Source organism: Grus americana, chromosome 5 (genome assembly GCF_028858705.1).
Source record: "Grus americana isolate bGruAme1 chromosome 5, bGruAme1.mat, whole genome shotgun sequence".
NCBI lineage: Eukaryota > Metazoa > Chordata > Aves > Gruiformes > Gruidae > Grus > Grus americana.
In genome coordinates this window covers 42,928,550-42,955,733 of record NC_072856.1, presented here as the reverse complement: position 1 = coordinate 42,955,733, position 27,184 = coordinate 42,928,550, and the positions used below count along the sequence as shown (strand labels likewise).

The 27,184-nt window shown below is 35.9% G+C and overlaps 1 protein-coding gene across 9 annotated transcripts in view; it reads left to right on the top strand.

The window, feature by feature from the left end:
• The window catches only part of RALGAPA1 (Ral GTPase activating protein catalytic subunit alpha 1), a 138,770-nt gene that overhangs the window by 36,655 nt on the left and 74,931 nt on the right, over positions 1–27,184 (top strand). For 4 of the 9 annotated variants that reach the window (XM_054828247.1, XM_054828249.1, XM_054828246.1 and 1 more), the window contains exons 14-22: positions 876–1,005; positions 1,762–1,999; positions 4,307–4,468; positions 8,866–9,006; positions 15,224–16,792; positions 18,706–18,830; positions 21,068–21,284; positions 22,434–22,610; positions 25,998–26,150. In XM_054828247.1, the coding sequence (XP_054684222.1) occupies positions 876–1,005; positions 1,762–1,999; positions 4,307–4,468; positions 8,866–9,006; positions 15,224–16,792; positions 18,706–18,830; positions 21,068–21,284; positions 22,434–22,610; positions 25,998–26,150 (2,912 nt within the window). The remainder of the gene's footprint in view (positions 1–875; positions 1,006–1,761; positions 2,000–4,306; positions 4,469–8,865; positions 9,007–15,223; positions 16,793–18,705; positions 18,831–21,067; positions 21,285–22,433; positions 22,611–25,997; positions 26,151–27,184) is intronic. The other 5 variants (XM_054828252.1, XM_054828251.1, XM_054828254.1 and 2 more) reach the window with 3 other exon arrangements.

Below are 27,184 nucleotides of genomic sequence, written 5' to 3'. Positions count from 1 at the left end.
AATAAACCCAAAATGCTCAGAGAAGCATGGATAACTATTATAATCACATGTGGATTGTACAGGAGTCCATGTACTGTTTAACTGTTTTGTTCTTTTCCACTGTTTAAGGTGCCTAGCAGGTACAAGGGACCCCCACTTTCAAATTCATTTCTATTATTTCCCCCTCTCCTTTAAATAGCTGTCTCTAATGAGGTAGTATATTGCCACCATTCTCCATTGCAAGGAAGCAGTAGCAAGGGGATTTCACATGGCTGACTTATTCCATTTTAACTTGACTTCCAGTCAATCTGTCACTAGTATTTCCTGAACTCTGGGTAAGTAGAGCTGGCGTTACATGTCACGTGAAGCTTGTCTCCTCTTGTAAAGCAATAAGGAGTCAGTTCAAGGCTAACCACTGGGAAATTTGGGAGTAATAATAGAAAATAGATTCCACTAGATTAGTGTTTTCTTCCCCAATTTCACATGACTGTAAAAAAGTGACTTGACTGTGATGGCAAAGATTGTGCCACACAAAATAATTGATGAAGTATGTTAATGATAATGTAACACTGCCAAAACCTGTCAAAAAAAGGAAAAAAAAAAAAAAAGTGAAAGCTCAGATTGGAAATATAATTAAATTTCAGGCCATTGAAGATGATAGCACTTGAATGACCTGCCAAAAGATGTTAGAGGGCGACAGGGACTCCTGACTCTCAAGTGTGAAAAGAAGATTGGAGTAGTTTCTTTTGAAAGAACCAAGTTAGGCTCTTTGTAATCACTGTGTCCTGTTTGGAATGTGTTTGAGCAAATCAAGTTTGGTTATTATATTTAAAAGTATCCTGGTCTATACAGAAGTATAACAAAACAGTAACTCTAAGTTTAATATTGTTTTGCAGGGAACAGATGCTACTTGTGCTGCTCAGGGTTACTGAATCTGTGCTGAAAATACCACCTCAAACTTTCTTGCAGTATCAAGGAAGAAAAAACTCCACTTTAGCTGGAAGACTTGCAGGACCTCTTTTTCAGGCAATTAAACATAAATTCACTTTAATTAATTCAGCTTAATTTTGACCAAGAGATTAGATGCAACAACCACTGATGGCTGGTTTGTCCTCTTAAATCATTGATCATGTTATCCAGATAATGTGAATGGTGTGGGTTAAAGAACTGGCTACGCGTCCTATATTTAATGACAACATGACAGTGGATATTGGGGTACTATGAAATTAAAAAATCGCTGTCCTTTAGTTCAGTTGGAGTACCTGGCAGTGTGTGCAGTTTTAGCCTGCTTCCATTGCAAAATTAGTTCACGTCAGTACAAAACCTTCTGTGCCATCCATGCCTAGCCAACTGATTATTCCTTACAGTAAGCTGTAGCAGGTCCTTTCAAAGTTTATAGCTGCAGAGTGCTATTGTGGTGACTTCTCTGTAAATAGGATCTGTAAAGTCTCCAGATTCATTAGTAGGAAAAAAAAAGGATACATAAGATACAAACGTGATGAGAACTAATCGAAAACAGTATTACAAAACTCTCTGGCAAAACTTGTGAGATACTGAAAGATCTTTTATGAGTTAAACCAGTTGTTGCTGTATCTAAGTTAGAAGCCCATGTTAACATAACGCTTGATAATTCATGAAAAATCTGTGTGTACTGGTGAGGAAAAGAATGTCAGGACTACACAGAAATTTCTGTGGCAGTCAGAAGCTTCCTTTTAAGTACTTAACATTTGAATGTTGTCATCTTATGTTCAGAACCCAATTCTTCTCACTTTATTCTTTTAGACTCTTATAGTAGCTTGGATCAAAGCGAATCTAAACGTGTACATCTCTCGAGAACTTTGGGATGACTTGCTGTCTGTAATGTCATCGCTGACGTATTGGGAAGAGCTGGCCACTGAGTGGTCACTGACAATGGAGACACTAACTAAAGTATTAGCTAGAAACTTGTATAGCCTGGACCTCAGTGACCTGCCATTAGATAAACTAAGTGAGCAGAAGCAGAAAAAACACAAAGGCAAAGGTAAGACAACACTGTATACACATTGTTTGAATTTGAGCTGGGGTAATGAGATGTTGGGCACAGAATAATTTTGCTCTAGCCTTTTTAGTATACTTAATTAGGCATCTCTATCACCTGAAATAACCCAGTTTCTTTAAGGCTGCTTTTCAGAACCACCACAAAATCCTCGTGTTAAGATTCAGTCCTGCAAATAGTTAGACACATATGGAATGTAGTTTGTAAAGGTGTGCTGAATTTAACCTAAAATGTTACACCGTAGTGGATTATGCCTTTCTACTTTTATCAAAGCAATTAAATAGTTGAGTCCCAATCATAACTTCTTGAAAGTAACAAAGATTACACATCTGGTAAAAATTACCTAGCTCGCGAGCGGCTGTTGCAAGCACAATTGGAATATTGATCCTGAAATCCAGTGAATGTTGTTTAAAGATGAAATGTAAGGTGAACATAGTTTTGTTTGGGTACTAATTCATCACTGTGCCATGGTGAGAACAGGTTTTGTTGAAGTGAGCTTATTGGGCTATTTAAGAGAAAGGATACATTTAGTAATCCATATAAATGGTACCAGTTTTTAAACTCGTTCCTAAACAATGCAGGGAATACTCTGTAGGACATAATATGAGGAGAGGAGGTGGCTACTTGCTTGTAATGGTAAAGTTCTGGCTTTGGTAAGGGATGAGAAGTCTGTCCACCTGGATAGAGGGCTGGATTGAGATTTGCAAAACCTGGAGTCTCTTCTGATATCTGAGACTGACTTTCTGCATGTGACCATGAGCAATCACTTCTGCCTTTGTTTCCATTTCTGTAAAACTTGGGTAGCAATACTGTTCTCCTTTAAAAAGTGCTTTGAGATGTAATAGTTAGAGGTAGAATTATATTTAGGGTAATAGAGATAGGAAAAAGTGTAATTTTTAGTCTACTTTTTAATCTCTCTGTATTCTGCTTGATTCTCCAGTCAAACCTGAGGGAAGGTACTTCCTACTAATATCCGAGAGTTTGTCAGTGAGAAGTAATCTATGTGGATTCCCTCTTTTAAAGAGGATGTTCCTGTAGGCTGTTTTTGCTAAAAACATTTCACATGCTTCCAAATTTCTCATCTTGGGCAGAGGCGTTATTCACACTTTCATTTTGTTCTTCTGGTGTGTGACAACTGGACAGAAATACATTTCTCTGTAGTTGGCCCTGAGAGGTTGTTCCAGACCATTCATTTTTGTTTTCCTATGCTACACAGCTTCTTTTTCTTACAAAAGACGTGGGGTTTTTTTTAAAAAAAAAAAAAAAGAAAAAAAAGTCTGATGTAGGATAAGAATGCATATAGTTATTTGAATATAGGCTTTAAAACATTTTGAATCATCTGTATCACCCATACAGAGCCACATGAGAAGCGTTTGTATTAGCCTTGAGTAACAGAGTTCCAGAGAACACTTCCGTTGTTAAATGCGAGTTGCAGAGTTAAATCCGGCTTTGGAAGTAATAAATACCATACAAATTACGCCAAATTTCTTTGGCCCTGTTCATTTGCTAATAATAACGAACACGGTGTACTAGGGCTCACTTTCCAAGAAGATGCCCTTTTAATGATTGTAATTGTTTATCAAGTACAATTTTAGATTATGAGTTCAATGTGGAGAAGGAAATACCTTACAAATATTCTTTAGTTCACTTTTTCTTTTTACATACAGTTGTTTTTGATAGCTCCTCATATGAGCTTCATTTACTTCAAAATAAATGTTAAATCTGAATTTGTTCCATCTTTTCCTAATCTTAGTATAGTATTTTTTGTGAATTTCCAGAGCGCCTTGTTTTCTGAGCCCATCATCCCATTTTCTTGCTTTTGTATTTTGTGTTAAAATATTGTATTATCTTTATTTCATGTTCCTCAAATGTAATGAAATTATTTTGAACACCGCCCCCCCAATATTAATGGTCTGTAAAGTATGATTTTGTGTGTCTTGTCTAATAAGAACAACAAAGGAAAAATTTGTATAGTGACACATTTTATCAGGCTACAAGCTTTGTAGACTCCATTTTCTCATGGTTTTGCACTTGATTGGTCAGAAAAGAATATCACAATAGTTTAATAGCACCAACACTTCTGAGAAGTTTGAGTATCCCTCAGTGTTAATGCTGGCTGAGTGAGTTCATGTATTTAAAAACCAGTAATGAGCTGTTTAGCTTTTGAAATCATGCTTGCTTTAATAACATAGTTTATTCTATCCAGCTTTAAAACTCTTTGAAAGAACACAACTACAAATATCTGGGGATACCAGAATAGAAGTGAATAAATTTGCAATTCCATTTTTGCAGGAGTTGGGCATGAATTCCCCAAATCTTCCGTTGATAAGTCCTTTTCTAGAGGCTGGAGCCGTGATCAGCCTGGACAGGCGCCCATGAGACAACGCAGTGCTACAACCACTGGCTCTCCAGGAACAGAAAAGGCAAGAAGCATAGTACGGCAGAAAACAGTTGGTACGTATCTGTAAAAGCTGATATAAATGATATTTGAGAAAGGGTAAGGAATTAACAACCAACTTATGTAGCAACGTGGATAACTTCTTTCTACAAAAGTATACTGTCTATAATAATAAGTTAAATGTGTAAATTATGCAGCCTTACATGCTTTGAGGGTAGCTGAATAGCCTGTGGTTACTAGAATTACAGTTACTGCAAATGAAAGTAATGCAGTTGATGGATTAATTCTTAATAAGTTTGATCACATGCTTAAGCTGGGTTGGAAAAGTAATACTGTTGTATGTATATGAACGAGAAAAGAGCTGGAATGGTTTGAGCAATGGTATGGATAGGTGACTAATACAATACTTTTTAAGTGTGTGTTTTCATAAACTCTGCACAAAATAGGTTGAATATTTTTCCAATATTCATGATATTTATTACTGTACAAAGAAAAGTGTGAGAAATATGTATATGTCTGCATAGTTTATAAAATGTGTTGTCTTTTACTATACCCTGAATCTTGCATTAATGAAAGATTGGCACAGATGCGTGCAGTTCTCCATTTCTGAAGTCATCTATTTCTCAACTTCATTACTTACAGATACTCTTTCCTGTGTTAGAAATGAGTGAGGCTATACAGTGCTTTAGGTGGATTGCTCAAAAGAAAACTCATTTCCGTTCGTATGATTTGCTTAGAATATCTTCACATGAACTGGACTACAAATTTCTTTACTCTGTTGTCTCATCTTGATGATCTGAGTGCCATCCCTTATGTGAAGGGAAATTAAGCTGATTTTACTCTTTTATTTAAAAGAGGAACCTTTTAAGGAATATCTCTTGCTTTTTTACTTTCTCTGTAGTAGTAGTGGCTTCGGTCATTGTGTGTTGTTGCTTCACTGATACTTTTTGGAAGCAGGTACATTCTGACACAGTTTTAGAAACTGGGGATGTAGTATATTGGCAGTTGAATATATAATTGTGTTAGCTTTTCAGAAATATTTGCAATTAATATTTTTAAGTTTTTATTTTAATATTCTTCAGAATTCTATTACTCCATTTAAAAAATTTGTTTTCTCGTATTACCTAAGGGCTTTTGTTGGTGTGGGAGACTTGGTTGTTCTATAAGCAGTATAGACACGTGAGAAAATGAAGTCAGTACTCCAAAATTTCCTGTCTTTTTCATGCATTCAAACGCTACGCAGCTTTTCCTGTATCTCATGCTGGCAGCTTCTAGTTTGCCTAAAGTTTTCCTTACGGATCACGGATACTTTAAATGTAATTTCTGCTTCTCTGTAGTCTGTGTTTAACTGTTGCAGTGTTTTTGTTTTAAATCTTAATTGTCTTAACAAGGTAAAGCTCATGTTAAAATTTCTCCTTCCCAAATTGTTAATATTTCAGATATTCTGTCAGAAGGTTATGTTGTTTGGTCAATTTATTAATGGTTTTGTTTTGCTGCTGTTTGAAAGATGGCTATTTATATGATGTTAGCCCTAAAATGACTGAAATTTATCCTAATCAAGCTATATATTGACCTGGTTAGCAGGAAACTAATCTGATTTTAGTTTCACTGTACTTTAGCTTTCTTGGTTTTGTTCCTTTCCTCCAATTATCTTACATATTTGATATTAATAAGCCAAGTTTGTATTACTGTAACCAGTTAAAATTTCAGCTCTATTCGTATTGTAGCATACCATTTATGGACAAGCATCACAGCATTAGTAGGATGATTTTAAAAGATGAAAAGCCCAAAAAAGAGTTGCCAGAGCCAGAATCTCAAACTCTTCAGTTTATCAAAATGTTCATGAAGAATATGTTACAAAAGCCTATGTCTTAACTGTCTGCAAACAGTTGCTTCTTGTTGTCTCTCAGGTCTGCTAAGAGAGCTGTTCTGATGCTTCTTAATCTGTGCTGGTTAACACAGGGTCACATAATAAAAAACCCAGTTTATAGTCACAATAAGTAAAATGTACTATAGAACATTTTGCTGGTCAGATCTTCTCCTTCAGCTTAACATTAGCTCCACAAGCTAAGTCTGGAGTTGAGTCAGACCTCAGATATGTTGCATGATATCTGATGTGTAATATATTTCCTTTGATTGTGAGTAATATATTCTTTATATCTGAGTAGGGGTGATGTGCATGTTGAATATTTTATGGTAAGAAAAAGCTGGGGTTTCTTTTTCATCTGTTTTATGTTGTACACATTTTGTGTACATCCGCGCACCTCTCTTTTTTGACCCATCGTCATGCCAGTACACATTTATTGCTGCACCAAATTTGTGTGTATGTGTGTGTTACTCAAATAAAAATCACAGCTTTTCTGATATGCAATGTGTACATTTTTAGCCTGAACTTATGTAAAGTAATTTTTGGAAAAGGGCCTTTAAACATGATATGCATATGGGTTGAAAAATCTTCTCTAGGTCTAGATACAGAATTTATGGCTTAGGCAGCAGGCTGTAGTCCTATAAAAATATTGGATCAGAAAGAATTTACTAATCTGTTATTCTGCTTTTGTCTGTAGACAGCAGTGGAAGGTTATAAACTGTCAAATATCTAGTCCACATTCTGGTACTAAGTCTGCCTCTACTTAACTACTTAATTGAATGTGACACATATTATTTAAAAGAATAATTCATTGAGATCGCATTTTCCTTTTACAGCATCTCAGAGTTAATTTTGCTTTCAATAATAATACCCTGCAATTTTCCCTTCAAAAGCTTCTGTAAAATTTCCACCTTCCAAATTGTAAATTGGTTGTTCTGCCTTCCCTTACTAGTATCAGTGTAATACGGTGGAAGAGATCCAGTCAAATTGCAAGGGACACTTTATGTCAAGATTTGTAATCAACAAAGTATCCAATCTCAAAAGCTTGGTTTATTTAGAATCGTGGAATCATTTATGTTGGAAGAAAACCTTAAGATTTACTATGTAGCTTGTTGTTTGTTCTCTTGCCTACATTCATTTGAAGGTGCACAATGATGAATGTAATGCATCTAACTATCACTGTATCCTGAATTTTATTGTTATATCTCTTAAAGAGATGTTAAAGCCTTACACATAATTGCCTTTTTAAAAAAAAAAAGTTTCTGTCTTATAAACTAAGTTGAATAGAGAAGGGCTTCAGTCTTAAAACATCTGTCTTTCTGAATTGTTTTTTCACACTGATGTTAAGACTCTGCTTAAGTTGTGCTGCATTTGTCAAATGTGTCTTCTGCTCTATGTACATTGACCTACCCAAGTTATCTGCATGTTGCTGTTGGGGACAATTCTTTAACCTGATTTAGAAGTGTGATGTGCTCAGCTTTCACTGCACTCCATTCCCATACAGATCAGGAGCACCAAGATTCTAAGTCCATATTCCATGATGTTTTGAAAATACGTATTGAAAAGTTCAAAGACTGATTAAATATTGTACTGAAAATATTTATGTAAAATGCAATGAAGTTTCCTTAAAAGAAGTTTGTCAACAACTATTTTTAAAACAAGTTATCAAATTTGCAACAGTTTGGAAAGGAAGCCACTTTAAACAATGAATATTACTTTTTCAAGTGTACTTTGAAATTGAATGCAGTATCGGTTTTTGCTATGTCTTACGCTGATAAAGGAAATCATGTCATAAAGATACATTTTAAATCTCTTAGAAAAGCTGCAGATACAACCTTGATCCTGATGCCACGATTCTTATGTAAGTTTTCCATTCTGTACGACTGTTGGCAGCATGTGAGATATGAAACGGTGAATTAGGATCAGTTTAGCAAGATTTATCCAGTATCAATTAAAAGCCAGACCCTATGGATAAGAAACAATCTAATGCTTTTTGTTGTCAAACCATTTCACTTCAGTGACTTCATTTTTAATGTGGATCTATAACAAGTTGTATTGCAAATTTCTCCACACAGAAGTGGTCATTTTCTCCTTATGCTTTTGAATCTCTTTTGGAGAATCATGAATTCAAGAGTGTGGGTATGTGTAAACCTCAGAGATGCTTTTTCAGGAGAAACCAAAGGAAACTAGAAAAATGCAAATGTAGTGTAAGTTACTTTTTCTGTTAAAACATTTCAAATTCTGAGTGCTTGTGAAGCGACTTTGATTTTTCAACCCCTAATGCAATGGGAAAAAAAAGTGTTAATTAGTTTCTTGATTTTGAATGCAAAATCTCTGTAATCGTCGTAATAAAGGCATTGTTGTTGCTTTACATAAAAGTTAAAAACTCAAAATGTCTTACGTGTCCACTGATTTTTTTCTTTCTTACAGCTCTGCCAATATCTGCCGTGCTGAAATGTTTTAATTTTTGAATTTTCTTCCTTTTTATCTTTGTTTTCTCTGTTGCTGCTTTTTCTGTGACACAAGCCTTTCATTATAGTCACTCTTCTTTTTTCCTTCCCCACTTCTTTCTTTTCCTTTTTAAAGCCATGAGAAGCCGATCCATTGGTGAATGTGCTCTGCCATCGGCCTATATACGCAGTGCTAAAAGTGCTCCTGTTCTGATCCATACTTCCAAACCCTTCTTGCCTGATATTGTTCTCACTCCCCTTTCTGATGAGCTTTCAGGTAGTGCCACCTCTGCTAATTTCTGCACCCCCTTTATCACTTTTTTAAACCTTCTGCTTTCAAATTCTGCTAAATCATTAAATTTTTAAAAGTAAAAATACTTGGGGGATGGGGGGAGAGGGGAAGAGATTAAGAATGAATATTTTGAATTATGTAAAATACCATGCTATTTTGAAATTCATTCTGGAACTGTTAGAAGTTAGTGCTGTGCCAATGTTTACTATCATAAAAGTGAAAATTAGAGAAATCTCTGGCTTCTTCAATTTATTGGTGAGCAGTAAAATAGCGTCTGTCTGCCAGAGAGTACAGCTAATCTAAAGTTTTCATTTGTAGTGAGGGAGGGAGGGAAAGGAAGAACATAATTTTACTTTGATTTGCCATTTACATCTTTCTACGTCAATTTTTGAATTCAGTGTCATAGATGTTATGTGGATAGCCATGATAATGATAAACTTTAGCTTCGATGAAAAAAGAATGACTGAAGTATATGGTATCATATAATATGCTTTACAGTATGCCTGTTTTTCATTAATATAGAAAAACATTAACAAATCTGTACAGGTTGGAATTCTGAAGTGCTATGTTTTGATTTTGTTTTCCAAATGATCCATTTTTTACAGACTTGTAGTTTTCCTCAATGTTGTGTTTGGTCCAGCAGAGTAGTAGGCTAGAAGTTTGACAATAGCTTTTTTTGGATAATTTTCTTTGAACAAATAGGTTTGACAATTAGCACAGATTTTAAAAATGCATACATGAAAGTTTACAGATAATGTTAATTTTTTTTCCTATACTTCAGCTATTACATAGGTGTAAATTAGTATCGTGTTAAGGCTGACAATCATACTATGCCTTTGTCTGAATGAGTGAAAAAAAAAGCACAGTGGAAGGACTATATATACATAGTCAAAACTGTGTACAAATATAAGGACTTAATGGCAGTAATTTTTTAGGGAAGATACGTTCTTTTTTTTTTTTCTTTTCTGTCTCTCCTGCCTGCCTTTGTCACCCAAGAAGTATCAAGAACTGTATTTTCATAATTGTATTTTGTTATGTGTCCAAAATTAAATCATCTTGTTGTGAAACAGAAACTTGGTGCCTTAGTATTCAATCCGAAAACATAAATGGAGAATCTGGAAAAGGTCAAGGAACCCACTCTAGGGAGACTAGACTTTCACAATGAAAAATTGTAAAGTATTTGAATGCAAATCTTGACACCATAAACTAAGAATAATAAAATACAAATTATACGTAATAAATTAATAAACATGAGTGCAAAGGATATCTCTTCTGAGATATAAATTATTAGAACTTAGAAGGTAGGGGTTTTTATAGGAATGATACATGAACAACCTATTAGGAAATAGATCTTGCCTGGCCATCACATGGTTGGAAATAGTGAATTCTTAATGAAGACCTTAAAAGCACCTGCAGAAGGGAATGAGCTTTCACAGTGAACAATTATTTTGTCATATAATCACTAATATTTAATTATCCTGTCTTAAGGCAAAAGTGCTTTTGCAGTCAATTTTATCATCCATGTTTCAGAAGAGTTCTGGCTTGCATCTTCTAATGTGTCCCAAACCTGATGGCTCTCTTGCTATTATCTTTTCTGTTAATACTCATTCAAAAACTACACATACAATGTAATTCTTAAAAGTGAAATAATTTTACAGACCTTTGCACTTCTAACATAGAAAAAAATCTTAGGCGCTTCCTGGCTTTGATGTCTTCTCAAACAGATGGGTGTTGAAACAGCTTCATGATGGGCCCAAGAATCTTGATCATTGCCAGAAAACTAAAAACCTCTAGTGAAGAAAAGCAAGCCATTAAGAGTGTTGACAGGGAGGTAGCAGAGTAAATGAAAAACTATCCACTGGATCAGAGTGCACTTCGCTCTCTTAATTTTATGCATTTTTTTATTGCTCTTTCTCCCCCTTTTTTTAAACATGGAGCTTTATCATTTTCCTTGCATTTTCTTCTTACAGTAAATATATTCTTTTCTGAAAGCCTCCTGTGTCCAGATGTACAGCATGTAACTTCAGAAGTAATTAAATTGTTTCTATCATAAGCGCACTTTAGGTAATGAATAATGTTCAGCTAGCTGTGACAGCCCTTCCTCTTATTTCACGATTATATGAATATCCTTGTTATTCAAACTGACTTTCAGATCCAGCACAACTCAAAGGAGAATGTATTTCAAATGATTCCAAAAGAATAGGATGCCCTAATCTTAAGTTTTCTGAAGTAGTATTCAGCTCTTTTTTAGCTGTGAAGCGCCTCATTGAAAGATTGACTCACTGAACGCTGGTGAATCTTGACAGTCCGAAAGAAAGCATTTATGCCAAAACCTTTGCCTTACGTACAGTATATTAATTTTCAAGAACAAGGCAGAACACCTGACGATAATTTGTTGTTTAGTGAGACATAATGTTTCTGCTTGAAGATCAGTTAGTAGGTTAACAAAATTTCTTGCAAAAGCTCAATATTGACATCTAGTCATCTAGCAGCATAGAGGATGCTTTTCCTAAGATTGTAATTCCTCCATGTAGTTTCTAAGTTATGCTGTATTTCCATGTGCAGAATATTTGCAACTTTTCAAATAGGATCCAGAAAGTGGAAGTGGAGATATATTTTTTAAGATGTTTAATTAGTAAAGTGATTTGGTATAGTGCAATTATTGCAAGTCTGCAATATTTTTAAAAAGAACTTTTCTTTTAACCTGTTAGAATCATAGGAAATCCATTCTTAGATGTTTAAAGGATAACTATCAAAATAACCATTCATTCCTGAAACTGTTGAGGATTTTCAGGTACGAGACTGCTTGTGAAAAAAAGTGTCAGTGAGATGTAGACAAGATTCCTGGAAGCAATGGGCCGCAATGGCAGACTAATGACTTGCAGGTGGGAGCTTTTTCCTTATCCAGTGGGACTAAAAGAATCAAAGGAAGTATTAACATGAAAGGGAGACGTATTATGCCTTTACAACCTTGCTCCCTAATCAGTAAGTAATCATCAAGATGAAATATAAAAAAATCATAATTGTAATGTCAATATGGCTGTAATTATTCTTTAATCCCAGAAACTCACAGCATGAGTGTGTTCTTCTAAAAGAGTCGAAATGAAAGCTGAGAAGCAAAACGTGTTATTTTTTCTCCACTTTCTGAACTAACTTTCCATGGTGAAATAGAATCCTGTCCCAACGTTATATGGGAATCTTCTCATGCTGTCTTGCCAGAGTGCTTCTCTCCATGAGTTTGTATTTTAGCGTATCTATCTCCCACTTGATACTGAAAAACTACCTTTTTTTTTCTGCCTTCTAGCAGAAGTAAGGTTGATTTAAGGAGAGTTGTGATTGGGTGAGATTGGCTAGAACTACCAATTTCAAACTCTTCCTCACTGTAACATATTAGGAACCAGGCCAGTGTTTCTCCTAAGTACATGCAGTGTGTCAGATACACAGACTTCAGGAGCACAAGTGCAAGGTAGTTAGTGAAAACTTCTTAGGAATTGATGGTGTCCCAATTTGACTGTATGCCTGTGTGCAAGGCTGAGCCCTGGTTGTGAAGGAGCTGTTTGGGTTTTTAAACATTGTCTGTATTTTCAGTGCTGATATTGCAATAACAGTATATTTTTAATTTCCTTAATTTCTTCCTCTGTTCTACAAAAATGAAATCTCTGTTGGCACAAGCACTACACGTTTGTTTGAAAATGTTGGTGTACTTGTATGTGCTAGTCATGCATATGTGAGCACCTAAAATTAATACTGGATCAACATTGAAATAAATCTGGCTGAATTTATTTCAATGGGTGGAGCTGCTTAGCGTGCATTTGGAGTTCTCCATCCAGTAATTTTTAACATCCTAGAAAATCATAATCACTGCATGCATGCACAGTATTCAATCCTCAGGCTGCTGCTTTAAATAAGCTTGAGTTTATAAAAGGTACAAAAGATGCATATTGAGGGCTCAAGGTGAGACTTGTGTATCATAGTTACATATATTAATCTCATATGTAACATTATCATACATATTTTTGACTGAATCCTATGGTTCTTTCTTTGCAGCTGTAAGAAATAGCTTTGAGACTAGATAAGCATAACCTGTGTTAATCTCTAAGTCAATAGAGAGTTTGAAGTAACAGTTCCAACTAGAGACACCATTCATTTCAGAGGGTGCTAATTCATATAATTAGTAATAAGTTGAACAAGAACAATGATGAGAGATATGTTGCTTATCAAAGCTGAAGAGAGAAGAAAGGGATAATAAATTGTGCCACATACGATGATTTTCAGTTCATGTTAATTTTCTGAAATAGCTCGGATGTCTACTTTCTTTTTCTATTATAGACCTGTCTGATTCCTGTCTAATGGCTTCTTTACAGTTCACTAAACTTTGTATCAGATCAAACTTTAATTTTAAAATTTTAACTTCTCTGAAAAATTGAGCATGGAATACCACTTTTCATCTTCTTCCAACACATATGTTTAGTTAAGTACAGATGTGTCTCATTCCCCCACTTTATATCCTTTGCTCAGAAGGAAAATGTGAGAAAGTTCAGCTCCAGCTCTAACAGTCAGAAATGCATGAGCACTTTAAAACAGGTTTTTCAGGTGACTTCAGATTATCATTATTAAATGTTACTGAAATAGGTATAGAGATCCATGAAGTAACAATCTGAAATATTTTTAAATGAGTTCAGCATAGTTTCTTTATTTTGGCAGTAGCACATCAGATTTAGGGGAGAGAAAGGGGCTTAAATTTTGTGCTGATCTTAAGTAAATTCACCTGGACATAAACCCTCTAGACAGAACAAGGTAAGTCTGTTTATTGTGGCAAGTAACTCTTGCTGGTGTTCATTTAAGCTCTTCATTGTTATTCCTGATTTTAAAAGCATATCTACAACTTTTTAAGTGGTAGGTAGTAAAAAATAAATCTGAGGAATAAAGGATTCTATCAAAAAGAAACCAACGGAAAGTTGAGAAAGCTTTTTTACTGTTCAACTGCCTATCCCATAAAAAGACTGCAAGGGATAGCGTGAATTCTTGCAATTAATTGAATTGTCTGTAAGAGATACTTAGTCTTGCCTACACCGGTGATTTGATAGTACATAGTGTTCCTATAACATCAGGAAATCTGAAGAGGATCATGAAGGTTCTTTATTTTGGTGGATGATGTGAAGTGGGCTGAAGATACTGTACAATTCCTGGGTGATCCATGTTGGAACTGCAGCTTTCATTACAGTTAACTATCATTTGTACTGATGCTAAAGTATTAGCAGTCTCAACAGAGACAAGGAACCACTAATTTAAATGGTCATAACAAGTCCTCTGGTCTTCTAATAAACAAAAGTGGGTTTACTCTAATGTTAGCTGTTGGGAGGCTGCAGGATGTTTTCAGTAGCAGAGTCCTTAATTTGGTAATTCTCAGAAATGTCACATTTGCTTGAGTGAAACTGGAAGAAGAGCAGGAGGTAAGCCTCCATTAAGTATTTAGTTTCACATTTTGAAGATGAGAGACAAAACATCCTTCTAGGGAAAAAGCATATATCTTTAAATTATCCATTATGTATAGTCATCTTTTCTGTATAGGGCCAGCTCTTCCCTGTCATTTAAAAGCTTTAGTCTTTAGGTATACGCTATACTACATATACCATAATATTCATAATTGTATAATAGTCTTTTATAATAATTTTTATATCTATATATTTGTAAAAGTTATGAAAAAGTAATAGCTTGCCACTTCAATAGACAATTCTCATTTTCCAGAAAACTTACTTGTCCTCTTGGGAGTTGTGCATTTTTTTTCTGAAGATGTAAATTCCATGCAGGGTACTACTGTTAAGCGAATTTGTATTCCAGGTAACCATTTCCTGAACGAGCTAGCTGGAATAATATTGGTTGAATTATTGAACTTATTGGCACAGCCCTAGCTTTAACTGTATTTCCAAATGTTCCATGGTCTCACTGTTTGTTCTCATGCATGTTAACATTTAAAACTCTGTTCTGATGGTCTAACTCATTTATATTACATTCTGTACTGGATATTATGTGTGTGTGTTTTTAACACTCTGTACTGGAAAAAGTATTTTTGTTGTACTTAAGAAAACAAGGCTCTGGACTTTCCTGGCTTTTAAAGTCACGTAATTAGGATGTAGTGGTAAATACATATTGTCTCTGTATGTAAATTTTAGTGCATGTTACATATACTTTTTTCCTACAGACATTGACGATGCTCAAATTCTTCCACGTCCACCTCGAGTCAGACATTTTTCACAGAGTGAGGATGCTCCAAGTGAAGTTTTTGGTGCATTAAATGAGGAACAGCCACTGCCACGAAGCAGCAGCACCTCTGACATCCTGGAACCATTCGCAGTTGAACGAGCCAAAGGTGCAGTTCCTGTCATTGACAGTTCATCCCATCATGCTCCAAGCTTACAGAGTTCCACTGAGACCTCTTCAATGCATAGATCCACTGAAAGCCATATCACTGATACAAATAGCAGAGAGTCCTCCTTGGAAGTTGGGGATAGTATTTATGACCATCTTTGTCATTTAATAGGGCCGGTAGAATTTGCAAACACAGCCTTTGAACAAAGCCAATATGTTGACCTTGAAGGTGAAGATGATCTCCTTTCCTCTCTGAGAGAATATCTTAAAGAAAAAGAAGAACTTTGCGGTAACTTTGAGATAGATAAATGTGAGGCTTCTGCTCACGAAGTTGATACATCAGTAAATAGGAATGATAGATTACCACTGGATGGATTAGAAAATAGAGATCAGAGCGGTCAATGCACGAATAGCATCACTGTTACAGAAAGAGCCGATAACTCAGAGCTGCACCTAGAACAAAACCAAAGTGGCTTTATAAGTAATATTGCACCTTCTCAAGTAGACATTTTTACAAGAAATCAAGCGCTCGATAAAGCCAGACAGTTAAATATTGATAAACAATATGAAAGCATGTTTGATCGTGAGTCAAGTAGTCCTAGCAGCAAAGAAGGGAAGAGATACCTGTACAGGCAAGCTGCCACTGAAGCTGACGTAGATTTAGTTGTGGAAGCAGCGGTAGCTGAAAAGCATAAAAGCGCCCAGTTTAATGAAAAAGTAACCAACTCACGTGTTACGCATGCAAAGAAAAGTCTTCCTAAAGCAGAAGTTAACCCTCAAATGCCTCACATCACAGGCACAAGCAAACTGTCACCAACTAAAAGGAGTATATCTGAAACCGTAACTCATAGGGCCAAAATCATGAAAATAACGACAAAAAAAAGAAATAGTGTTCATGTTACTTTTAGGCCATCTACAGAATCAGTTCAATTTTACAATCCTCTTGAGAGCAAAGAGGCCGCTTGGAAAGCAAGACTTCGTAAACTCAGTGGCTTCAGTAGTAGCGGTAGTGGTAGCAGCACCAGCAGTACCAGTGCGAGCACCAGCTCATCAGCTGTCACGGAGCTGGTTAGACCTGGAATATATAGACCTCTAGATGCAATCAATGCTGCTTCAGCTGGCAGCAAGCAAATTAAGGAATCTGCAGAAACTCAAGCAGCCATGTTGCAAAAAGAAGGTATTGCAGTTAATCAGTTCCATAATCGTAGTGCCTTTAGAGCATCAGGTCAGGAGTCAGCACAACAGCAGGGCTCCCTGGGTGGTGTTTATAAAACTGTTGTACATGCTCTTTCGAAGCCGAAGGCAAATGTTTCCCCACAGAGGCAGAACAGAATGCCAGCAGAGGCTCCACTGAGGGATCTGTACAGTCATGTAATGGGCTATTTTGGAAGGAAAGCTGCAGGTGAGCACTAACAGTGTGCAGAGCGCAAAAGGAGAAAGGCAGCACCAGTTTGGCTTAATGCAACTGAAGCAAGCTCTGATAAGCAATCAAAAGGCTTTGGGATGATCACTGCTTTCCCTGTTTGGTTATGCATGCGCCTACAGCCAGCTGATTTTTCTCCCAGCATAAGTTACTTTTACATACTTTAAATTACTAATTTCCCTTTTCAAGATATTTGGTTGAACCTCTTTGCTGCTGAAGACCATTAGGTTAGGGAAGAGGAAGAGACAGTAAATGACCTAACAAAGGATTAAGCCTTGAGAGTTTTGAATTTTCATCTACCATGCAGAGCCATAAAACACAGCCTACTGAATGATTGGCATATGCGTATTTTATCAGAATGTGCTGTTCTACTCTGAGCATAGTTTGTTTGTCAGAAGGACCTGGCTCTTGACCAGCTAGGTTGAACTAATTGTATTTCTGGTTCATTTAGTGTGTTTTCTTCTTCCTCCTCCTCCTCTTCCTCCTTTTCCTCCTCCAAAACAAAAAAGCCCCTCAAATTTACATTTGGAGGTCAGTTTAGATAACTTTTAAAAAACAGTCTTAAACAGAAATCTGTTACTGGAACGATTTCATTACGACAGTTCTCTGTGAGTCGAACCATAAGGTTTTGTTTGAGTCTTTTTCAAAACATGCTGTAGGCCTTTCTGTATTCATTCATCAAAATGAATGCAGTTACATCTTGGCAACATCTTTCATTGCTTTCTTTTTTCTTGGAATCATGGATGTTCATGAAGGTCTCATGATAGTCTTTCTCCTGCTAACTGAGACCTCTGTGGACTGATCAAAAAAGAAGGCTGGCACTCTAATATCCATTGTCTAGTTCACATAGCCTTAAATGAACAATAAATTAATTTTCAGCAGTAATGTAGGTTTTCCTTTTTCCCGTTGTTATGCTGGCATGATTAACAGAGGATTCTGTAATGCATCCTGCATCGAGATGTTAATGCCACCTGAGGGCAGTCTTTGTAAGCATAGCACCATGAGAGCCTGACTGACATGGGTCTCAAAACAGCCATTTGCTTCTCTGCAAAATCTAGACTTTTGAAAAAGATATCTAGAAAGCACTAATTGTGGAAGTACCTTTTATTTGAAATCTGTAACATTTAACAGAGCCTCATTATTAGGATGAACTACACTGTGGTCTCATGAGAGATGGCACTGAGGGAAAAATTCTTATAGAGAAAACTTGAACTGGAATAACTTAAAGACTTTGAAGGTGAAGATCATGAAATCGGGTGTAACAGCCACAGTTAAATATGAACAGTATAGTTATATCAAAAATATAACGCTGATAAACGAGTGAACTTAATTAATTGTTCGTAACTGTTGACCATCCAGAGTTTGAATTTTCATTCCATGTACTAGCATGTAATTTTATTACATAAGATTTTCTTTGCACAATTTATACTTACTGTATACAGTGCCACATTGACATTTGTTGTTAGTAGATATTACAACCTAGTTTACTTTTTCCACTACATCGCTCTTCATTAGGAATGCAATGATGAAGGAGCCTGTAGGAATCATATAAAATTTTTAGGATTTATTACTTATTTGTCGTGATATGGAGGAAGAGTATATGCTATATCCTTAAAGCAAGCATTAACAACTTTGAGTAGTGCTTACCTATAAGCTTCTTGCTCTTAAAGGTGGTACTGGAAATCCACTAACCCCTGCTTAGTAGGAAGAAGAAGCCATACTAATTCTTTAAAGTAGAATCTGCTTTAAAAGAGGAAAATTCTTAAAATGCATGTTTGGCAATTTTGATTTTTTAATTTGTGTTAATTAGCAGGTTTTCTCATCTGTTACCTTTTGTTTTGAAAATGTCTTGATGTGTTCTTTACTACATACAGTTGTTCATTTGCTTTTAGCTAATAGAGAGGACATGAGTCAAAAGCTGCACCCTATTGATAGTGATATTGGCAGTAGCAATACAAACGTTCCTGACCTCATGGATGAATTTATAGCTGAGAGACTCCGCAGTGGTAGTGTGCTGGTAAGCCTTTAAACTTCCTACATTTCAATAAGTAAGTCTGCAGTATGCGTGAACTCATGGATGATGTTATAAATCAGTTCACTAAAACGTATTTCTCTGGATTTTATGAATCAGAAAGAATTAAGAATGTTGCTTAATTGTTCCTTGCCTTTGACATAGATTCATCCCATTTTATGCCATTTGTGTTTTCATATTTATTAAATCTTCATTGTGGAAGCAATGTAGAAGTTACTGTCAGACGAATAGTCTCATTGAATTAAACAGCCTTAATTGCACCCGTAAAGATCTTTGTACACAGACACTTTCAGAATAATAGTTTATATGTAAATTTTCAGTTCCCAGTGTTGTACATAGTTAGGTACCATGCTGTAGTATGGTACTATTCTCTACAGGTGTAGTCAGTGCAACAGACTATGAAATTACACCAGAATATGTTTTCCTTCATTTTTTTTATTTCACTTACAAGTGTTGAATAATTTCTTGTAAGTAGTTCTCTGCTAATTGAACCAACTTTTCATGTGCTTTCTTCCTGTGCTTTTCCAGAAGTATCATGTTGTTTGGAATGTCATTCATCATGAGAAATTTTAATCAATTTTAAGTGAAGATTTTCTGGTTACTATTGAATGCTTACAGAACAAGACAACTGATTTGAAGAGATAACTGTTTTATTAACTAACAACAAAAGGGGAAATATTAAAAAAGTTGCAAATTAAGAACAGAGTGGGTAACAAATGTAACATTTGAAAGTTGTTCAGTTCTTTTTTCTGCCTAGATTTTTTTAAGAAGGTCATTTTAAGACATGCTCCTGTAGAAAGTTGTCAACAAGTAGTTTAGTTGTTGCTAATAAGGGTCAGAAGAAGATTCTTCAAAGTAATTTAAAAATTGATTTATCACATTTTATAAATGGCAAGAGAGGACCTATAGAGTTTGTCCAAATGTGTACTTTTTGCTCTTTTGTATTGAACTCATATTTATGAAACTTGATTGTTGGTGCAAAGTTTTCTTCTTACTAAGTCGTGAGTTACAAGACAAAAATGCTAACTTGAAGTCTATAAAAAACCCCCATTAACTTAGTCTGCAAATTAATAAAACTGAAATCACACGGCTGGCCACAGAAGGAGAGAGAAAGAGAGGAAATACTGTTTGTTTTCACATAGATGGACAGGAATATTGATGATTAATATTTCAGACAGGAGAAGTGATACTTTTGTTAGGTAGCAAAATCCAGCCAAGATAAGTTTGAATAAATATTTTGAAACTGCCACTGATTTTGTAATCTAGCACACAAAAATAGATATTCCTTCTTAAAACAGAGTACCAACTTATTAAGATTAGTTTTAGGTTGTTATATCTATTGTATGCTAAAACCTTGTATCATGAAAAGCTTGCCAGCCTAAGTAAATCTCTAATTAGTAGTAGCTTCTATGATTCTGTGGTAATAAAAGAATAGACAAGTTACTGGGCCTAGTGTAAAATGAAGTCATCTTCAGTCTCATAATGCATAAAGATTTCAAGCTGTTTCATAAAATGGCTTTTCTACTTTTATCTCTCTTCCCTCTCAAGCAAACATTCCTATCTGTGAAAAAAATGGCTTAAAGACTCCAAATAGAACACCACCTTATAGATTTGCTCATGTAAAACTAAGCCTTGTTACTGCTATATGCTGTCTTTGGTGTCCAGGTCGATACTAAGATTTTGGCTTAATCATAGGAAAATTAATGCATGAATTAGTATATTCATTTGCTTGTGGCGTACACTGAATTTTTGCTTATAGCATGGTAGCCTGTAGGCGGGAAAACACAAAATTCCTCAACATTTTTTTTCTGCTTGTGTCTGGAACCAAGGTTAACAAGTTTTCTTGCATGATTTAGACATAATCTGGAGACAATATACTTTTTTACTATTTTTTCCTCTCTCAAGTCTTGCCTAATACATGTGTGGCACATGCTAGTCTGAATCCTAGCCTTTTCAGGTATGTGCCCAAAAATTCATTGTGCACATAAAATTTGTATTTGCGAAATTCTGTGACTGCATGGGTTCTTTACTTACTGCTGACTGTCTGGGCGGGGTTTTTGGAAAGCCTTGGCTATGTATGTAGTCTGATGACAATTTCTGGTTTAGGTACTTACAAACTATTTGTTACATTCTGACATTTGCAAATGTGGGATTGCTTTTTCCATTTTATGTAAATAAGCCATCCCAGATTGTACAATAATTTATGTCTCTTCAATGTTTAGAATGTGACAAGAAGAGGAAGCAGTCCTGGCAGCCTGGAAGTTCCTAAAGACCTTCCTGACATATTGAACAAACAGAACCAAATGCGTCCTATAGATGACCCGGGTGTGCCTTCCGAATGGACATCACCTGCCAGTGCGGGCAGCAGTGACCTCATCAGTTCAGATAGCCACTCTGACTCTTTCAGCGCTTTCCAGTATGATGGCCGCAAATTTGAAAGCAAGTATATTTTTCCAAAAGTAATAACATTTTTGATTGATTGATTGTGAATTTCCCTTTTTTTTTTTTTTTTTTTTGTAAAGTTGTATGTCAGCAGTTTTCTGTAGAGAGAGCTTATTTTGATTTCCCATTGAAATCATTAGCAAGTTAGTGGAGCAAACAGAGTTCTTCAGAGAGGCTGTTGTGTTTATAGTGTACTCAACAAAACAGCACTGCAGTACTGCTGTGCAAAAAGCAGAACAACAGTGAACAGAAGTTAGAAAGCAATATTGTCTTCTCCCTGGAGCATATCCATCTGTTTTGCACAAAATATAAAAATGAAAAGTTACTTATTTTGGAAGTTATTTTAATTGTTTTGAAAACATTTAGGTAAAACTTAAAGATAGGCTTCTGATATTTTTACAGCGGTCTTTGTGTAGCTATAGGTTAATCAAGATAATGTAATATCATGGTAAAATTACTATGCTTTGTTAAAATTAGTATGCTTTGCGTAATAACATAATGCTTTTTATTCACTTCATTTATCCATTCCCACTCCTGTTCAACAGGAGGGATCGTTATGGTTGCTAGGAATTATGACTTCATGTATTATGTAAGAGAGAAGTAATGTTTATATGGTAGAATTTATTGAAGAAATTACAATTTTTAGATATGTAGATGTTATGCAACTCAGTAGTGGTATTTAAACCTACATTTCAGCATGACATTTTTTTCTTTAGTGTTGAAAAAGCCATTTGTTAGAATATTATTTGCCATAATATTTTTAGTTTGAAGTTAGTGCTTTAACAACCAACTTGGATGTTTCTCCCAGCTTGTAAGTTTTGCAAATAAATTCCTTAATGTATGTTTCCATAATTTTTACTTTATTCTTACGTAGGTGCACTTACAGCAATTAAGCAGAATACAGGAAACGCAATAGGAATGTCTTCTCCAGAAGTACAGTCACAGTTTTGTGACAGAAATGAGAATATTCATAATAGTAATTACTTTCTGCTGTTAGATTTTATGTAAATTTTGCAACAGTGTGTTAGTAGCGTAGGAGATGCACATGTAAGTTTTCCATGGAGGATTTTGGAGGTCCTGGGTTTTTGGTTTTCATATTAGTGGTATTTTGAGGTTGTAAGTTAATACAGTGCTTTCCTCATACAGATTTCAGCTTTGGCACTGAGGCAGGGACGCCAGCTTCCACCGACGTCGATGCAATTTCAGGCCAGCAACAGAGTGCCGAGGAACAAGAAGTGGCCAGTCTAACTACACTCCACATAGATTCGGAAACAAGTAGTCTCAATCAGCAACCATTGTCCGCTGAAGCTGCAACTATTACTGGTAAAGTAGTTAAAAAAAAAAAAGCAAAAAAAAAAAAAAGCATTTATTTCAGAAATTTTCCACTCATCCTGAAGAATGCAAGTTCCAACTTCTGCAATGAATCTATATTCTATATAAGATGATTCCTGGATTTCAATTATTTTTTGATTGCCATTGAAAGTAATGTGTGAAATAACATAAGTGGCAAACCTTTGTCTGACTCAGTTACCCATGTGATCCTTGGCTTGGTGCTAAATGTATTTTAAACCCTCCTTGAGAAAATCTATACAATTACCAGGGAGAAAACTCTTTACCACATAATGTATGCTAGATCTCCTACAAGTGTCTTTCTATGACTGGTAGCTGATTTTTAGGAAGAGTTTTTTCCTTGGAAGGCTTTGACAGTGCTCTTCCAAACCAGTGTATCACTCTGAAGTGTCATGGGATTCTTTTATATACATCCATCTTAACCTCCCTCTATATAGTCTGTTGTGTAACTGGGAGCTTTTAATATGCAAATTGTTATCATGCCTTTTAAGATCAGTTTCCATTTGTGTAATTTAAGAATTCTTTATTACTTTCCCTGTTGTTTTCATGAAGAAGTAAGCCTGTTGGGAAGCAATGTCGCACAGCCTTAGCTGATGAGCTTGAGAGTCCACCAGTTTACTTTGCAACTGTTTCTTTAGAGAGAGAATAGCAATTAGGTTAGCAACCACCAAGTAATGCAGTTCACCCAAATTGAATGGGCTCCTCTCTGAAAGAGAGAATCTTCCTCTCTGAGGAGTATTTGGAAGAACGGACTCTTCCCAGATTTTGTAAATGAGAAGTAAAAATGTCCATAGTCATTTTCATACTCCTTGTTCCGTAACTGTTACACACTACCATTCCTGTTACAACCCTGGGAACAAGTACCTCTTTATCTGTGAAAGCTTATACCTACATGCAGTGTCTTGTTCTCTCTGAGAAATCAAACTCTGCATTTTCAGACGTATTAAAAGACATCTTTACTTCCCCCGCCACAGTTTTCACTTTCTAAAATTGCCTTTCTGCTGAAAGCAGCATGGTATTAGCTTTCGTGGACATTGTTGTTCAGCAATGTTCAGCTTGACTTTTGTTCTCTTCATTTTTCTCTTTCCTGTGTGCTTGTTGAAAGTCCTCGCAGAAAATCTGTTCTGTTTGTTTATATATGTTAATAATTCCGTTACTGTTTGGTATTTTTGTCCAAGTTTGCACTATAATTGAATTGATAAGATTACAATTAATGACTGAGTTGTCCATTGAGAGATCTGTGGCTGTCTCTTCTTGTTGTTTGGACCACTGTTTTAGAGAGGCAGTTTTTGTGTGTCACGTGCATTTAGCTGGGTTTCCTGAGGAAGCAAGACTTGTGCAATTATGCTGTCTGTCTCTGACCGTTCCATGTCTCCAACAATGTTGGAGCCCATTGTCTAATTTCTGCTAAATTGACATATAAGAAAACAGAAGGGCATTATTTTCTTCAAAGTTTTATGAAAGACAGGCAGCTATCTAGTGCAAATTGCATGTATGCAGAGTCCCATGACAGGGAGGCTGCAAAGTGGATTCACTGTATTAGATACCAGAAAATCTATGCAGAAACTCAACTTCAAAACATGCTCGTAAGAATGACTTTTCAGTGGTTCTGCTGCTCAGAAAACTACTGGTTTCTAAAAAGTTTTGCTTTGAATGTTTTTGGAAGGAAAATTTCTTCTTCGCATATAGGCATTATTTCATATTCTTAGCAAATGATTGAGTTTACTATTGATTGCTGTTTACTAGTCCTAGAACAAGTTGGACCCGTAGTAGTCTCAGTCAAATTTGGATCCACGTATGCTGGAGTATCTTTTGATGCTTCTTAGAAGACTCTAGTAGTTCAGCAAATTTTCCATAATTATTTCTGTCCATTCTCTTCCATCATACGAAGGTCTCTTTCCCTCCCTCCCCTTCCTGCTCTTTCTCTCCATCTCGTTCCCTTTCCTTCTCTCTCCCACTCTCTCACTTTCTCTCCTCCCCGTCACTCTCACTCTTTCTCTTGATCTACTTTCATCCATCCCCACTTAATGAGCAGAATGGAAAAGAAGTAGGAAAAGATTTCTCTGAATGTCTGTTAAGTGTGTATTTTACATTATCTTTGTTAGCATGTGAAAAGCAAGTGATCAGTAGCAAGAGGAGAGTATCATTACCTGTTGCATGAAACAGTGGTCTGTGTGTGAAGCAGTAGTGCCCATCTCTCCTGCATAGAGGAGCTGATTTAAATTGATGGTAAAAGCTTCATTGCCTTTGCCATTTAAAGTAGATAGAGACCTTGGCAGTTTAGCAATGTAATTAAGATTGTTTACCACAATTTCTGTTCTGAAAACACTGACATTTTCTGTCAAGTTCTTTAAACAATTTGTTCTCTTTACAAGAAAGAACACTTTGCAGCCAATAATTTGGGAAGATTACTATTTTAAAAGACTCACTTTTTCATTGCTGCCCCTAAAGTTCAGTTTAATACTGAACTTCACACGTAATATTTTTGGGTCCCAGCTACGTTTATCTAAGAGTTAAAATTAATAGGTTTGAATTCCTCCATTTTAACCTGTGCTGATGTGTAGGGAAGTTAGGTGGTGAATATCTGTTCTCTTTTTTTCTGCCATGTGACTGTTCTGGCTGAACTCAGCTTTTTGTAAGGATCCTTAGGCAAATTCAGGAATTGAAACTAAGGTAGTACAGAAGAAAAATACAAGTACCTACTCCCTTTCCACAGATCTCCCAGTAGAGGAGACCAAGTAATTGCCTAGAGAGGTTGCTCAGTGGTGATCATAGAAAAAATGCCTTTGCAGCACTGCCATTCAAACACCTGTATTTTCCCATCTTAGAGGAAATAACATTCCTCTAACTATACAGAAATTCCCTCTATATGGATTTTGTCTGCCCAATCAGCAGATAAACATCAAAGATTGTCAGTTACTGATTTGAGCTTTTATTTATAAATTAACTTGTATGCATCCATAAACCTGGAAAAGCAGTTGTGCCAGGAAAACTGCTTTAACACTTTGCTGGAGAGAAATTTAGATGAGGGAATGTGGAGAGAAATTTGACTGGTTCAGAACACTGAAAGTGCTGCAGAACAAACGCATTAAAAATTATTTGGACCTAAAATAGAGCTCTGTTAATCCATTTATCTATCTGATTTTGATGTTCATCTCTCGGCTTTCGTGCATGTAATTTGTTTTCTTTCAGGGCACCATTCACAGGGAGATCTGCTTACAGTTTTTATATCTTTTCTTGGCCCGATTTGATACATAAAAGTAGCTCAGTTTTCTTTTAATGCTGTGTTTAGACAACATTTCAGTAGCTCAAGAAAATAGAAAAGGCTTTTAAGGTAACTGTTAAAAATTGCATTTGCAGGCTCTGAAAGTGCTTCTCCAATCCAATCTGCTCTTGGATCCCGATCACAGACACCCTCTCCTGCCACTCTTCATGCAGATCATATTGAGCAGAAGGATCTGCAGCTGGATGAGAAGCTCCACCACTCTGTTTTACAGACGCCAGATGACCTAGGCAATATCTGGAATAGAAAATATAAACCTGTTCTTTCTTTCTTTTGAATGCAATATAGTGAAGTAGCTAGTATCACGTTAGTTGTAAACAATCCTGTACAAGACTATTTTGTCTACACTTTTAAAAATATTTAATTACAGTGTTTTCCTTTAAAAGCAAACAAAAACCTTTTGCATTTTATCTTGCATTTCATTGGCATTATTAGCAGTGGATTAATAGTCCACACATTTATAATTGTTCTTTTTGATGCTTAAAGTCGTGGCAGCTTAGTCTAGTATGTGGCCCTGCCACGGACTGTTTTGTCATTGAGGTACTAATAATAAGACATAATTTTAAAGTAATGTTGTAATTTCTTCTTGGAAGCTTGGTTCTTTTCCCTTTCATATTTAAACAAATTTCTAATTACTTCAACTATCTTAGCTATTGAATTCTAGGATACATTCACTTTGTAAATACAAAGTTCCCATTTCTCCCGTATTTGGTCTCATGAAACAGAAGAGTGTCTGATGTGTATTTCAGACCTTTTTCTTTGAAGTAGCCTACTGATGGACAGAAATATCATCATTTTGTTTTGTACTTTGCAACCTACAGCCTAGAAGCCATTAGTGTCTCTACCACAGTGGTCCAGATCTTCAAACGAAGAGGCTATGTGATTAGGCTGGATTCAGATTTAATTTTGATTTTGTATGCCTGTGGGAGCTGCAAGATTTTCAGAAAATCTCAGCAAATTCTGGTGCTGAGGTGTTTTGAGAATCCATCTGAGGGGGTGGAAAGGAGATTCTGGATGCCTGCTGCTTTAAAACTATGGCTAGTTTTGTGTGGCTGTTATGCTCGTTAAGTGTGAGCTGAGTAGACTTTAGCCATCGTAATCGATGAAGTTTTCTTTGTAGGGAAAAACTAGATAAATCATGTTCCACCTAAAAAAAGAACATTCATTCGTATAGCACTGATGTGTAGAGAGAGCTAGGTGACAGTTAGACCGTGGTGCTAGGTTACTGAATGTTGCCTCTCCACTCATACACATTTACTGCTTC